The sequence below is a fragment of the Vipera ursinii genome (genome assembly GCF_947247035.1).
Source record: "Vipera ursinii genome assembly, chromosome: 13".
In the NCBI taxonomy this organism is placed as follows: Eukaryota; Metazoa; Chordata; class Lepidosauria; order Squamata; family Viperidae; genus Vipera; species Vipera ursinii.
This window is the reverse complement of record NC_139526.1, coordinates 18783388-18798510: the sequence shown is the minus strand read 5'-3', so window position 1 is coordinate 18798510 and position 15123 is coordinate 18783388. Positions and strand designations below refer to the sequence as shown.

Sequence of the window (15123 nt, the reverse complement as noted above, 5' to 3'; positions counted from 1 at the left end):
TAATAATCTAGAAGGAATCCGCTCGGTTGCTGGACAAATCACCATCGTGTTCATCACATTTAGGCAAACCAGGGTGGATTTATTGCTCTGCAATTATTAATAGTTTATGTTAGACTATAAGCTGCTTCATGTGCCTTATAAACCTTTCCCCACCCCATATTTATATCTTTGTTTCTAATGGCATCTCACTCCTTCTCCCTTTTCCAAACATTGCAAGGTAAACATTCAAACTTCTGCAAACTGGAAGAATCGGGGCCAACTGAGAGGTCAGTTTAAGCACCTACTTTGATTTTACTGTTGACAAAAAGATCGAGGACATCCTGGCGAACTTGGTCGTAGTTTTTATCCAAGAATTTGTGCACCTAGGAGCAAGCAGGAACAGAAAGTGCAAGCAGCAGAGTCACCATCAAGAATTTCAGGAGCCAACATCCCAAGTTCTCTAGGTGGCACCCGGCTTGAGAAGGCTGAACAAACCACGGCTCATTTCTCAGCTGGATGATGCCCATGAATGTTGGCTTCCAGCTCCATTTTCCTTAGGCTGCTATGATGGAACATATTGTGCAGGATGACAGTTCAACCCGGATGGCAGACAGAAAGCTGAGTCAGCCTCTTAGCTTGTAATGGGAACAGCTGATGGTTCCAAAACTGGTTGCTGAGATCTCACAAATCAAGATTCTCCTCCCAAACCTTCCTGGACACTTGATGGTGCAGATATGTCCTCCTCCTCCTCCTCCTCCTCACCTGGTAGGTTACTTTTCCTGCATAGTGCTTGATAGAGAATTCGGGCAGTGGCATTTTTGGCTTGGAATAGAGGGGATTGCAGCCATGATGATAGTGGCATTTCTGAAGGAATGTGTGGTCCGTAGCCTAGAAAGATGGAGGCACAATCATAAATCACCCCCAAGACATTCGGATTGACTTATCTCTAAGCTCAGAAGGAACGCCCTCCTCCTAAGGGGAAGACCTCTTCCCTGCCCAGGACTTATGGGGGAGTTTGGGGAGGCAGATGCTATTTAGGGGATCTATAAGCAAAGTCCCGTCTGAAGCTGGGTGGTCAGGAAGCCTTTCTTTCCGTTAATTCCCGAGCTCCGCCTTGCACCCAGCCAGCGGAGGCCACATCACCTGAGGGAAACTGCTTTGGTCATTCAGGATCTTCAAAATGCCGTGAGGCCTTTGGGAAATCAGCTCAATGCAGGGCTGGTTGTCTGTGAAAGCAATCTCTCTCCATTCAATCTGCTCACGGATATATTCTTCCTGAGGACAACACAACAGCAGCAGGCAGCCCCTGCTGTCCATAACCACGGCAGCAGATGCGCCATGGATGAAAAACAGAAAAACAAAAAGTTGCTGCCACTTTGCTAAGTAACCTTCACGAAAAGCAAGACCAAGAAATGGCCTCAAGCAGAATGCAGGTCCAGCTGGTCAAGTCTGATTCACCTCCAAAGCAGAATCTTTCCCAATGAAGGGTGTTTCCTGAAGTTCTAAGAACTTTGGGGACGGCCGTCCTTTCAAAATCTTCAGTTACTTCTTGACCATAAACAGTGAGGATCTATTTGAAAAACTGCACTGCTCTTTGCACTCTGCTGTGTGGGGCATTTCCAAAGGGGGTCGGTCGCCTGGCTTCTAACCTAAAGCAGGGAGCCACCCAATAGAAGGCCAACTCCACTTTAGATTCCTTTGCACAAAGCTGGTGGTGAATCTGGTTCAACCAGCAGCCTTTAAAATCTCAAGGGCTTTGGCTCCCTTTGGTCTTACCTGTTCTTCCTTAAAGACAATCTTGTTAAAGAAATATTGGAGATATTCATTGGCATAATTAATACACAGCTGCTCAAAACTGTTGAAACCAAGATCCTATGGGGAAAAGCAAGGAGGGAGGGAGAAAAAGGAATTTAGAAGCTCCAGTCATCCAACGTGGATCATTTTTGCTGTTTTTAGAATTTGGTTGCGTGCTTTGTCTTCAGTCCCAAAAGCTCAAAGGAGTCAGTCTTCGGCAAACATATACCGAATAAATTAACCCAGCAAGCAACATGTTTCATCAGATCAGATATTGGCTGCAAGGGACCACCAACAAAAATAGGCTGATGCTTAAGCAGACCTGTTGATCTTCATTAACAAGCTGGAGTGACCTAAGAAAAGGCCCCAAACTTGCAAAGACGTTGCAAGAAAATAGGACAATCCAGGAATTTACTAGAAGTCCAGCTTGAGGCTCGGCGGCAGAAGACGCCTAACCCTGGACTACGGCCTCTGTAAATCGGAAGAGGAAGTTCCAAATGACCTCCTGGTTGCATTCTCTTCCTGTCTCTTTCCTCGAGGTGCAGGACAGGGCACCCCAAGGTGCCTCTTTAGCCTAACTCTCTCTTCCTCACCTCAAACCCGTAGATATCCAAGATGGCAATTGAGAGGGTGTTTTGCTTGGGGCACATCTGCTTGTTGACCCTGTCCATGAGCCAGTTGAAGAGCAGCGAGTAAAGGATCTTGGCAATGGCGTCTCTGAGAAGAGAGAATTAAGGGAAGACCACCCACAAGGCAGAACATCAGAACTGGAAGGACACAGGCAGGCCACCGATGTTGTTGTAAGCGTGGCGGTCTCCAATGTAGGGCACCAAGCTGGGCCTCATACCTCCCTTTCCCCTTCCTCCATTCTCTCTTTACCTGGCATCCACAGCACTTTCCACAGTGAGTGGTGTGAAAATCTTCTCCCTCGTCGTTTCCTATCAAAAAGCAAAGGAAGAAGCAAGATGGCGGCCTTCCCTTCCCTGCACCCACCAGCACTCTAAAATGTTTTCACAGTGGTACCACTGGATGGGACTTCTGGAGTTTTCTTACTGTGGAATAGTTTTACCAAAGGATATTTTCATGTCCAAAGAGAGGGCACTTAGTTTAGAAGATCTAAGTATAGTAGTCATAAGAGCCTCATGACTGTGAGTTAGAAAGATTGGAAATGGGAACTGGGGCTTTGGGATGGGCCCCTGGCTAATTACGGGACCTTCCGAACTTCTCCGTTTGATCAAAAGGTGGGACTCCAACTCAGGGGTTGTGGTGAGCAGTTTCTCCATCCATTGATGGCAAGACCGGACCTTCTTAATAGACTCCAGTCCTCCCTGCTGTGGACCATCTCAAGGCTTGTTCCAACCTCCTGTGCTGACTCCACTCGCTCCCTTTTGGCTCTGAAGGTGTTGTTTCTTGCAAACAACACTTGGGGGGAAACAAAACACCAGAACTATCCAAGAAGTTGTAAGTGAGTTATGGATTCAGTGTGGATCTCATTAAAGACTGAGGACAGCATCTGCTTTGTTGTGTGCGTGCGCATGTCTAGATTTTCACTCCCTCACCGTCACTTTGTAGGTGATAGACTTTTGCAAGCCTTCAGGAGAGATCTGCAGCAGCTCCGCCATGACCCGGATCTCCTTGGCGCTCAGCACTGAGGCCACTTCCTGGCAGTCGGTCTGCAAGCACCAAAATCAAGCTCAAACAGCTTTCCTTGGAATAAGGAATCCTCTCTCCGACATCCAATGTTGCCTCCTACCTCATACTTTTCAAAGTAGACGTTCCCCAAGTGAAGGATGGAAGACAAGATTCGGAAGATGCTGTCCTGGTCTTGGGGGCTGAAATTCAAGACCTCCATGGTGTCGAGCAGCCGATGAAAATCTTCTAGGTCCGTTTTGCCAGAAATCTCACAGTTGCCTCCCTGGGGAAGACAGCAGGAAAACATTTGACTCTCAACAGCCTGTGCCTAGTGCCTTTAATGGCAGGAGAATCCAGAACAAACATCTTCTCTTCCAATGGAGCCACCATCTTCTTCTGCTTAAGTGTCCTGAGACCAATGAGCTGCAAAGAAGCACAGCTAGGCTTCCCCTAGCAATTGGCAGGGGGTGACCAATGCTGACTTTTCCCAGAAAACGAGGATTAGTTAGCCCAACCTAGATCAAGGCCCACTTTTTTTTAATTCACTCCTTTCCTGGATTTTAAGAATTCCCCCCTTTTTTTTCCTTTCCCGTTTCATCTCATGAGAAGTCTCTGAGAAAGTAAAAAAAAAATTTAGAACCTGATCCGAGCCACTTTGGGGACCTTTTAAGTATCTGAGAAATTGAAGAAACAGAAATTGAAAGTCAAAGGCATCATCATGAAGAAATAACTAGGAGGAGTTCTCACTCAGCTTCATACCTGGTTGAGATAATAGTAGGTTTCTGCACCTTGAAGACAAAACATCTGCTTTTGCTGTGTGGGGAGACCTGCTAGCATCTCGTAAAAAATATGGTAGTTTCGTTCATTTTGGGCCTAGGGAAAGAGTCAGACAAGACTGGTGGATGTGGAGAATAATTATGAGTAAGAAACCAAGATATTTTAATGCAAAATCCAGAATGGCTACCAATGAAAGTAAGGAAAACATAGAATAAAAAATACATAGCCTTACACTTGACTTGATATTTCTAAGCACTCTTGGAGAACTCTTTTAAAAAGAATCATTTATTGAGAGGGCTCAGCTGATAATACTAGGGGGATCTTTACAATTTTCCTTATTGCCAGAAACAAAATCCACCTGTTATTTAATAAATGTTCAACTGCTGTCCAAATCTAATCCATCTCTCATTCCTTCCATAGACAGTCATCATAGTTTGGACAAATGTGTGCAACCAACAGTACCATTCCGTTCATTTTAAAGGATCAAAATAACCAGCTTGGTCAGAAATGGTGTAAGGTCTCCTGCTTGGGTGTGTGTGGGGGGTTGGACTAGATGACCTGCAAGGTCCCTTCCGACTCTGGTATTCTATTATTCTATTCTATTGCCAGCTTAACCCAATGCAATATTCGTAATGCGTTCAGGCTGCAGAGAGGCCCTTTCCAAACCAGCTCCCTGCAAATGCTAACTGTTCATTTTCTTCCAAAGGTTTCTTTTGCGATTCTTAAAAGGGAACCGGCCAATCCTCTGTTTTGCGGTTCTCACCTGCTTTGCTAGAGTCGCCATTGCTCACCTTGACTAGGTCAACCCAAGAATGGACGAGAAGAAAACCTCACCTGAAAGATGACTCGCGATTTCTCCAGAAGGTACTGGGAGGTGATGGCACCACAGATCAGCCCATTGCTGGAGAAACACAACAGCTGGTCAGTCACACTTTCAGTGCCATTGTTAACTTCAAACAAATGGCCGTGAGTCGAGGATTATCCCTATTATGCAGAGCCCCTGAAGGCAGGATCGTGTGGGAAGAAACAGAGAGGCTGTAAGGGGGGGGGGATGTGGTGGGAAGAGGCAGGCATTGGCTTACTTACTCCTCCAGGAAGAGCTCCACAAATTTTCCAAATCTGCTGGAGTTGTCATTCCGCACAGTCTTGGCATTGCCAAACGATTCCAGAAGAGGGGTCGCTTCGAGAATCTGGCTCAGGCGGATAAAATACACGAGCAACACATATTTAAAAGTCAAAGCACTAAGGAAGGCGTGGATATGTATGAAAACCTCCAGACCCGCAGGCAGACGAAGGCAGGAGCGATTCAGATGAAATCAAATCAAATCAAATCAAATCACTCCTTCAATTCACTTCGTCCTTCCCGTTCCTGGGCCGAGGTAGTTGAATGATTCGGTTCTTCCTGTTGCTTTTGGGGATGCATTTTTATTTAGCAAGAGAGCCCGATTGTGTGGGTTTGTTTTTGTTTTTTAAAAAAGAGGAGGAAATCCCTAATGAGAAATAAATTCCTCACTCCCCTTCTCCCGCAAAAAGGGCAAACCTTGCCAAAGGGCAGTCAAGGAGCAATTGTCACAAATCCCCATCGGAAGCAATAAAATGGACCTAAGAACAGGATCAATTAGAGAGAGAAAGTAAAAGGGCCAGCTGGTGTGAAAGTCAGAATATTTATTTTCTGTAGCTTGACCTCTGAGCAACAACTGAATTTGGGGGCCGAGATCCTTTCCTGCATTCCGCCAAATCCTGTAGGAGAGGCTGGAGCTGAGGCTTAACCCCTTCGGTTTGGAGGAGGTTGCCATCCTGGTTCCCGAAATCAACCGCTAAGGAACGGAGATGGACTAAGCACTCAGAGGGAAGCCCTCATTCTCCAAGGAGAAGGTGGGGAGAGGAGACAGAGACAAACGAATCCCTGGACAGCTGAGCCCATGCAAGTGGCACTGCATTAACCGATGCTGGAAGAATTCAAACCTGAGGAAGAGCATGCGGCCGCCCCCTACCTTTATCTAGGGCAGCATCAAGAACAGCAGGGCGACAGAAGGCGGGAAAGCAACGGTAGGTCTTCAAAAGCTCAGGACTCTTTCCCCTCCAGCCACCCCCCCGCCCATTGACCGCGGTGGCCTTAGGGGAGCACCAAGGCTTTGGCTGAGCCCCCTCTCTGCCCTACCTGCTGGGTCGCAAGGTGTTTCTGGTTGATGGCTGCCAGGTAGCGGAGAATCAGTTTGGTGGCCTCGGTTTTGCCCGACCCGCTTTCTCCACTAGAAGCAACCAGGTGGAAGGAAGGTAAGGACAGCAAGGACGCCTGAGCCCACTGAAACATCTCAACAGCTCAAGGATCCGAACTTGAAAGAAGACAAGGGGGGGAGGGGATTCTCTTTCTCTTCTTAGCCAGTTTGTCAGAGCTCACCTAATAATGATACATTGGTTGAGTTTGGCATCTCTCAGCTTGCTGTAGGCAACGTTAGTAATTGCGAAAAGGTGCCTGCAGAGGAAATGAGACTAGCTGGTTGGTTGAGAAGGCTCAGAAGCAACTGAAGATATTTTTCATCCAAACCTCTGAGATTTCAGCAAGCACACAGTCAGCCTTTCCAGACCCACAGAAGACCGTGAGAACATCCTCACGGCCACTAGGACTCAGAATATGCTGTCAAAAGAGCCCAGTGTAACGAAACTGTCCCCATTTCTGTTAGGACTGATTGAAACCCCCTCCAGATCCGCCCAACAGCCTGTGACAGACTCACGGTGGCTTCTCTCCCAAAGCTTTGCCTTCGTACTTCAGGACGTGGTCTGTTCCGTAGATGTTGAACATTTTGTAAGGATTCACTGACACCAGGATGCTACCTATGTAGGTCTGGCAGAGAGAAAGAGGAACAAGTTGTGTGTGTGTGTGTGTGTGTGTGTGTGTGTGTGTGTGAGAGAGAGAGAGAGAGAGAGAGAGAGAGAGAGAGAGAGAGAGAGAGAGAGAGAAACAGATAGACAGATAACACATGTTAGGGAAAGCAAAAACCACAAAATTATGGAGAACTTAGTGCTCTGTGTGACTCCAAACACATTGACTTTATGCTTTATACATAAGAATAAACTCCTGGTTTAGTCTGACTTAGACAATTCCTACGTTTTATGAACAGACATTGAAAAAGATAAGTGAGAACTTACAAAAAGCGAGCAACATTTCAAAACCTTCCAGAACTTTTCAGTTTAACATCTATATTTTGTTTAAGCTTGCGTTTATTAGTAACAGAGAGCAAGAAAGAGGATCTTGTCAAAAGACAAACAGATTTTGCCTAGAGTTGCCTCTGGCAAGACGAACGGTATATAAGTTTAATAAATAAAAAATGTAATAAATAAATCTCTGTCAATGTCGTCTCTCTTATTTTCCACATAACGAGAAAATGAATCTTGAGTCTTTTTTTTCTTGCAGAAATTCTCCAGCTGGATCCCCATCCTCACAAGGCTGCAAAGAAGACCAAGTCTGGTCCTCCCAGGATCCTTGCGCCTAGCTGGGGTTTGAGGCCAGACTCTCCCCATCACTCCGGATGTTTTTTTTCCAATACCCAGGAAGCAAAAGTGAAAACATCAACTTACATAGATCAGTCCCTGCTCAAACCTCCTTTGGATGTTGCGCAGGACCACGCTTTCCTGGAGGTCTCTGTGGCATAGAGAACAAGCATGGCAGAACATAGGACAACTTTAAGAAGGGGAAATAAATATTGCCACCAGCAGTTCCAGGGAGAAAATCTGATAAAGGCACGGGGTGAAATGACACAAGAGCAAGGAAGCTTTACTCCCCCCCCCCCCCGGCTCAGATGAAGGAGCGGAAGATGCTCTCATAACTGGTTTTCCCTCCTACTTATAAATCCCCGGTTCAGTTCTGCCCCACCCACCCCAAAATACTACAGCAAACAGTAAAAAGAACATGCCTTGAGATGCACATGGCATCTGTCTGTACGTGCTGCTGGAGGATTCTGGGAGTTGAAGTCCACCCATTGTTAGGTTGCCAGGTTTGAGAAACATGGCTCTCCATCTTTCAGGGGTGGACAGCGCCCCTCGGTCTCCCCAATGAGAACCCGTCCTGCAATACTTACTCCAGTTGGGTCAAGTCATCCACGCCGTCCTGGCTCGCCTCTCCTGGGTTGGCTGCCGAGTGCAAATTGTGAATGCAGTGCATCTAGAGGTTGGCAGGAAGACAAGGTCAAGACAGGCCTCCAAAGCCCCCCCCCCTTACCAGCCTGTTTTTCCTGCCCACCTTGCTATTCCTTCCACCTAGGAAAAGATTGAGGGTTTGCAAGAGGTGACCAAACAAGCCTTCTGCATCTGCAAAGGCCACGTCTTGACAGCAAGCAAACACACCTCAACTGGATGTCATGGTGGGCTGGCTATTAAACAGTGACTCTCTCCATTACTCCGGAGACAAGGAGTCAGGTAGCTGCTTCTCTCTAATTAATTCTCCCCGCCAGTTCCAACTCCGCTCAATGTTCTCCCATTTGCATACTGCTCTTAGGTTACAAGGGGATGTTATGCACACACAGCAGCCATGTTGGGCGTCTTTGATGTAAGGCATTGTGTAGGTTCCCCAGAGCAGAGCAGAGGGGCTGCCTTGCACGTTTCCCCTGCCAGCTCCTCTTGAGTTGACCAAAGCAAGTTTACTTTTGAGATTTGTTCAAAGGAGAAGAGGAGGTTGGAGGGGGGGGAGAACACATAATTATGTGTGTGTGTGAGAGACCGAAGAAGCACGTGTGGCCTCCCCAATTTCCCTTGGTTGCATCAGATTAAGAGGAGACGGGTCTTGCTCTGCCACACCAGCCTCTTCGCACACCGGATGAATCCACAAGGCTAAAGATCCCTTTAGGGCAGGGGTCCCCAACCTTGGCAACTTTAAGACTTGTGGACTTCAACTCCCAGAATTCCTCAGCCAGCATTGAATGTTGAAGTCCACAGGGTTGCCGAGGTTGAGGATCCCTGCTTTAGGGGCATGTACAGAACTCAGAAATTCAAGAGAAATTGAATTCAAAGGGACCTCCTCCAATTCTCATTCCCCCACCAGTTCTGCTTTCCAGTCTCTTATTCCCTCTGTCCCTTTTCAACATCCAGCAGACCAAGACTCTTTCAATTACCTTGCATTGCCAGTTCTTGTTGGTCTCTTCATATTCGCTCTTGGACCCGGATGCTCCCCGCGTCAGGTACCAGAACACCCCATTCCCTCTCCCTCCTCCACGACGAACATCCTGAGCCTTAAAACTCTCTGCTGGAGGGTGCTGGAAGAGCTTCTCAGAGGTCCATTCGTTTGGCATCTCATGTATCTTCACCGTGTGATACTCAGACCATGGCTGGTTTTGTCTCTGGGACCTTCTCCAAGGAGAAGAACCCATCGGTTGGACTTGGGGCATCACCACTGCGTATCTCCCTATGCCTCCTTCCATTTCATGTTCTAGAAGTTCAGGAGGTCCGGGGGCAAAATCTGGTCTTCTTGGCTTGTTATACTGGCCGTGAAAGGAAGGTGGTCTGGCCAAAGAGGAGCCCTCTTCTTCCACAGTGTAGGGTCTTTTGAATGAAACTGTTCTTTGAGACAAGGGGCTGAGATTGGGCCTCCTCAAATTACCAGGATTATCACCAGGGATGGTGCAAGACAAATGCCCACCCAAGAGCATACGTGCCACTCTAGGAGTAGAAGACCTGGTAGGCATGGCCTCTGTCTTCTGCTTCATTGATGCAATAGCAGCTGCAGAATGCTGGGGAAATGGCTGCCTTGAAAAAGCTTCAGACTCTTCTGGGCCCAACTCTGCAAGATATGGATTCTCCTCTTCTAAATGTCCTCTTGTTTCTCCAGGAAGGAACTGAGCAGAAGAAGCAGGCTGAGCCATTCCCACCAGAGGCTGCCCAATGTGCTTAATGAAGTCCTTGTGGGGGCTTGGAGCCCGAGTGAGTGATTGAGGCAAGTTGAAACCATTTCTCGAGCTTCTCTTAGCTCCCATCTTGGGTGAAGAACTCCAAGGAGTTGCTGTTCCTTCTTCTGAGGCACAAAGCCATCTTGGCTGGGGCTGGGACTGAGCTTCCTTTGGTCTACCAGTTTCAAAGGGAAGTTGGGCATAAGGAGATGACCCTCGGGGTGACTCTCGGATACTGATTCTGTGGCTTCCTTGACGAGGAAGCATGTGAGGAGAACCCCTAGCAGATAAAACAGGGGACCGATGGCCAAACTGCCTCAGATGCTTGTTTCTCATTAGTGGGTTCACTGCTTTCGTTGGCGGCTCAGCCCACCTCTTCCAAGCCTGGGGTAGGCTTCCCGAAGCGTCCATAGACACCTGATGAACTGCCCTTCTTGACTGTAAGCGACTGGGTATGGGAGGAGATCCAAAATGCCTAAGGGATGGTTGAGGTGATGGAGGAGACTTCAAACTCCTGCTGGTGCAATTATAGAATTCTCTTGGGACAAACTTTCCAGAGGTCTTATTTCTGGCAGAGTCTTGAAATTCTGGAGCGCTGGACACATGAAACAATGAACGACTGAAAGGGGTGTCCATCAGGCTTTTAACAGATGCTAAGCTAGAAGATGAGAGGTTGCGCTGACTTTTCAAATGTTTGTGTGTTGATGGGTAAGAGGAAGGAGGTGCCTGGAAGAGGGAGTCTTTGGATGAGTTTTCCATAGTGGCTGTCCTGAATCCCCCTGATGAACCTGGGTTTTCTTTGACTGTTCTCTGGGAAGGAGAAGACATGGGAATATGTGAACTCTTCCCCTTGAAGGAAGGACTTTGATGTCCAGTTCTTGACCATGAGGCATTTCTCTGTGAAAACCTGAGGTCTTGTTGTGACTTTCTATTGAAATTTGACCGGAGAGTGCTTTGCAATTCTTTGTGAAGAGTGTCCTGCATTGCTACTGTGGTGTGAGAAGGTGTGAGAAGAGTGTGGTGTCTCCCTGCACCCCTAAGCTGCCTAACAGAGCTGGGGGGGAAAGTGCAACTTGGTTTTTCAACAGGCATCCTTGGAGGCAAAGAAGATGACTCCAGAGGACTCTTCTTCCCAAACCGTGGAGACAGAGTTCTTCTGTTGGACTCATGCATGGCTGGTTGGTTCCTTCCCCAGTTCCCATGGTGCTTCAGAATAGGTCTCGGCTGAGAGATGGATTGCTGCAGGAACTGCCCCAGAGGGCTCCCACACTCTCTTGGAGAAAGATGAGGCTTCACGTGATGTGCATCCCAACCCCAGCTCCTTCCACTTAAGTTGTTCCTATGGGACCTCTGAAGCTTGCTCAGAGGGAGCAACTCTGAAAAAGTCTCCTGAGACCCAGAAGATTCCAAATACTGACCATCAAACTGGGCAAATGGAGAAATTAGAGGCTCCTGCTCTTCTTCTTCAGGGATGCCTTCTTCCTCAGGATCCAAATAAGCCCGAGAAATCTGTGGGGAAGGTGGGAGAGGGATATCAAGCTTTTCCTTGCCGAACAACTTCACTTGGGGCCTAGGGAAAAGCCGGAACTTCCTGTTCAACGGTGCCGTGGAAGCCATATGTTCTCCCATCTCTCGTTCAAAAACAGAAGAATGGGGGAAATCAATGGGGTCATCTTCCAGTTCAGTCTCCGCTCTGTCTGCTTCTTCCATCTCAGCTATGTCATCCAGCAGACAGGCGTACGGGTTGTACGAAGACTGGGAGACCCATTCTTGGTCACTGTCATTCATGTCCTGCTGGCGGTAAACACCCTCCTGATTATCGGGGTGTTCTAATTCTCTAGTCCAATATGGACCACCTTCTACTTCATAATCACTGCTGAAACCCTCATAAGGTTCATAGGATGGATAATGGAAAGAAGGTCCATAATCTTGATTGTCACTGCAGTATCCATAAGGGTCCTGCTCATCATAGTCTTCATCATAAGGCCCATATCCTTCTTCTATCGGATGCCTCCCAAAACAATCCTGGTTGTAACCAGACAAGCCATACTTGAAAGGGGACTGGCCATCGTAACAGCCATGTTCTTCTTCATAATCATCAAAGTAATCTTGTAAGGTGGTAGAATCCAGGGGGTCCCAGTGGCCACGTTTGTCTAGGTATTGGCCAGAACACGTACACTTACTGGCTCCAGCAACTCTCCTCATATTCGCTCGGTGTCTCAAAACTTCATCTTCTGAAGGGAAAGGCAGCTTCTTGGCTCCAATCTTGACTAGCCAAGAGTCATCAGTCGCTCGTTTGTCGTATCTCGACCTACTACGCTTACTCAAGAATTTTGAGGTCAGCCAGTTGGTGACCGTAGCCATCTTGCTGACCATCTGGGCCTGGGGTTTAAAGTTCTGATTTGCCTTCCTCCGCCGGAAGAGGTTGCCAAAAAAACTCCCTCCTTTGCTTTGCTGATCTTCTGACTTCCCACCCCCTAACCGAATCAGCATGAACGAGGACTTCTTGGTCTCCTTCTCAGGGGCTCCCTCTTTCTTCTCCTTCTTCTTCCCAAGAGATTTGAAGCGCATCATCAGGTTGGAGGTGGACTTCAGCACCCCCCTGTTCTTCTTCTTCTTCTTCTTTTTCTTTGTGCTGTACTTCCTCAGGCCCCAGAAGAAGCGCGAGGTGTTTTTGAAGTGGCTCTTCTTGGTGCTCTTGTGTGGCCCCATCCCTCTTACGCCCACGAAGAGTTTGGAGGTGCTTTTCAAGCTCCGCCTCTTCTTGGGTGGGACCGCTGCCTCTTTCTTGGCCATGACCATGGCCTTGGTGGCTCCCTTCAGCTGGGCTTTGGCGTGTTCCTTCTTGGCCACTTTCTTCTTGGGGTCCTCTGCTGCCAGGCCCATGACCAGCTGGGAGGCTCCTTTGAGCTGCATCTTGGTCTTGTCCAACTGCCCCTTCTTCCCTTTGCCTGCCTTCTTGACCACGCCTTTCTTGTCCTTCCCCCTCTTCTTCTTAGGGTCGTCTTCATCCTCATCCTCCTCTCCCTCCACCAGCTCGCTGTCCATCTCGCTCTCTTCCGTGTTCCTTTTGGCCAAGTCAGAATCTGACCCATCGTCCAACTGAGCCACAGGTTCCTTCTTCCCCTTTCGGACATTTTTCCCTTTGTTCTCTTTTCCTTTCTTAGCCATTTCTGGGGCGGTCAAGGATGTTCATGCTCTCCTATGTCGTGACCCCTTCAAGGAAAGCTCAGCAAAATTTTGTCCATGCAGAAACCAAGAGGAGGAGGAGGAGGAGGAGACAGTAAACATGATGAAGAAACCACAAGATTTCTGCGATCTCTTTGAAACTGAAAACCAGCCTGTGTATCTCTGAAGCCAGAAGACCTCTTACTTCCCTTCCTTTGTTCTGTTTTCAGCAATTACTCATTTCAGAGTGACGCAGAGAGAAGACTCTGTTTTATTTACCTGTGGAGGAAGCTGGAGAAAGTCCTTGTGGGCCTCTCAGGATCTCTCCTTGGCTTCAGCTGCTGTGCCGTAGACCTCAACAGTCTTCCTCAGAAGCTTGAGACCTGAGGGGAAGGTCTGACCGGGCCCAGCAGAGGTTGCGCTGAAGGTTGATCTTGCATACAATGGTCTTCTCTTCGGAGCTGGCCGGGAGGTTTCCCATTCTTCTCCTCCAGTGTGGGTCCTGTAAGGTGCTGGGAGGGAAGTGAAGGTCTAACCCTTGATGTGAGCTGGCAATGTAACCGTATCTCTTGGGCTCTCGTCCGTATGAATAATGTAAGTGGACCAGTCCATCTCCAGATCGAGAGTCCTCCGAAGGAGGAGTGGGGAGGAGACAAGGAAGGAAGGAAGGGGCCAAGCCCCCTTTCACCAACCCAGCTCCATTTTGACCACCTTGGCTGCAGTGCTGTCTTGGAACAAAAAATCAGAACGTGGAATAAACATGTGGACCGCTCAGCTGGATCCAAAGGAGAAAAATAACTTATCTTTCTCTCTTCCTTTTCTCTTTTTTAATTGTGGGGGTGAAAGGAATGTTTACCTCTTTCTGGAAAAAGGCAGCTGTGCTTAAAGGTGGGTTGCTTTGTGGGTGGGGGTGGCCGGGTGGGACGGAGGGAGCTCGCTTCCGCAGCCCTCCCTTCCATGCAGCTGCTTCAGGGGGGAAACGGATTCTGATATAAGGAGAGATACCTCACCTCCTCACTGCCCTTCAGGAGCTATTAGAATACCAAGATGCCTGGGAAAGAGGCGGCCGCGCTGCAAGATAAGCTGAAGGAACGTGGGTACAATTACACACCTGTGACAGGTAAGCAGGAGGGTGTGCCAGCACACAGAGGCACTATTTTTATGGAAACTTGTCTCCCTAATGGGAGATTTAGCAAAACCCCTCTAGAAAGCAGCACTAGGTCGGGGCTTGGAGTGATGAAAGGCAAGCAGTGGAGGGGTGGGGGTGGGGGGACAGGGGTATCTGCAAGGTAGGATCAACAAAGTCAAGACGGCAACCACAACGGCATGAACAAAGAGGCACACGCAAACAAAATTGGTCACGTTTTGATCCCACCAAGATGGCCCGTCACTTTTGGTTATTTTGGAGCACTTTCTGGGGGCCTCCTGCTCCCAGGAGAGAGCGGAAAGCTCCCCCAGTTCTGTTCCCCCAGTCAACGCAACCTCTGTCCTGCTTTCAAAGGCAAGAGCATAGGAACACTCTGCAAATTTAAGGATGAGAAGCTGACAAGGGCGGAGAAACTGTGAGACTGAGAAGAGAGGTAACACAGTTGGAAGGGACCTTGGAGATCTTCTAGTCCAACCCCTTGCTCACGTAGGAAACCCTACAACATTTCAGCCAAATGGTTGTCCAATCTCTCTGAAATCCAGATGTGCAGTTTTGCACTTTGAAATCTCCTTGGCTTCACAGATCAGACCCAAATGGGAGAACTTACAGGACAACGTGCAAGAGACACACGGAAGGAACCCAGATCAGCTTGCCGTGGGGCTTACCTCTCGGAATGCACACCGTCGGCAGCTGCCACCCGGATGTCGCCCACGGCAGGGGTCAGTGCCAAGCCCTCAGGCACCCTGG

General features: G+C 48.3%; 1 protein-coding gene across 1 annotated transcript in view; it reads right to left on the bottom strand.

Moving 5' to 3' along the window:
• MYO15A (myosin XVA) overlaps nt 1-13232 on the bottom strand; it is a gene marked incomplete at its 5' end in the record, with an annotated part of 42098 nt that extends 28866 nt beyond the window's left edge. Inside the window, 18 exons of the mRNA XM_083372460.1 lie at nt 285-362; nt 742-867; nt 1123-1254; nt 1756-1851; nt 2367-2490; nt 2653-2711; nt 3333-3446; nt 3527-3688; nt 4165-4278; nt 5017-5083; nt 5269-5372; nt 6344-6434; nt 6584-6658; nt 6918-7027; nt 7762-7825; nt 8262-8344; nt 9291-10509; nt 11200-13232. Coding sequence (XP_083228586.1) covers nt 285-362; nt 742-867; nt 1123-1254; nt 1756-1851; nt 2367-2490; nt 2653-2711; nt 3333-3446; nt 3527-3688; nt 4165-4278; nt 5017-5083; nt 5269-5372; nt 6344-6434; nt 6584-6658; nt 6918-7027; nt 7762-7825; nt 8262-8344; nt 9291-10509; nt 11200-13232 — 4851 coding nt within the window. The remainder of the gene's footprint in view (nt 1-284; nt 363-741; nt 868-1122; nt 1255-1755; nt 1852-2366; nt 2491-2652; nt 2712-3332; nt 3447-3526; nt 3689-4164; nt 4279-5016; nt 5084-5268; nt 5373-6343; nt 6435-6583; nt 6659-6917; nt 7028-7761; nt 7826-8261; nt 8345-9290; nt 10510-11199) is intronic.
• Between the last annotated feature and the right edge of the window lie 1891 nt (nt 13233-15123).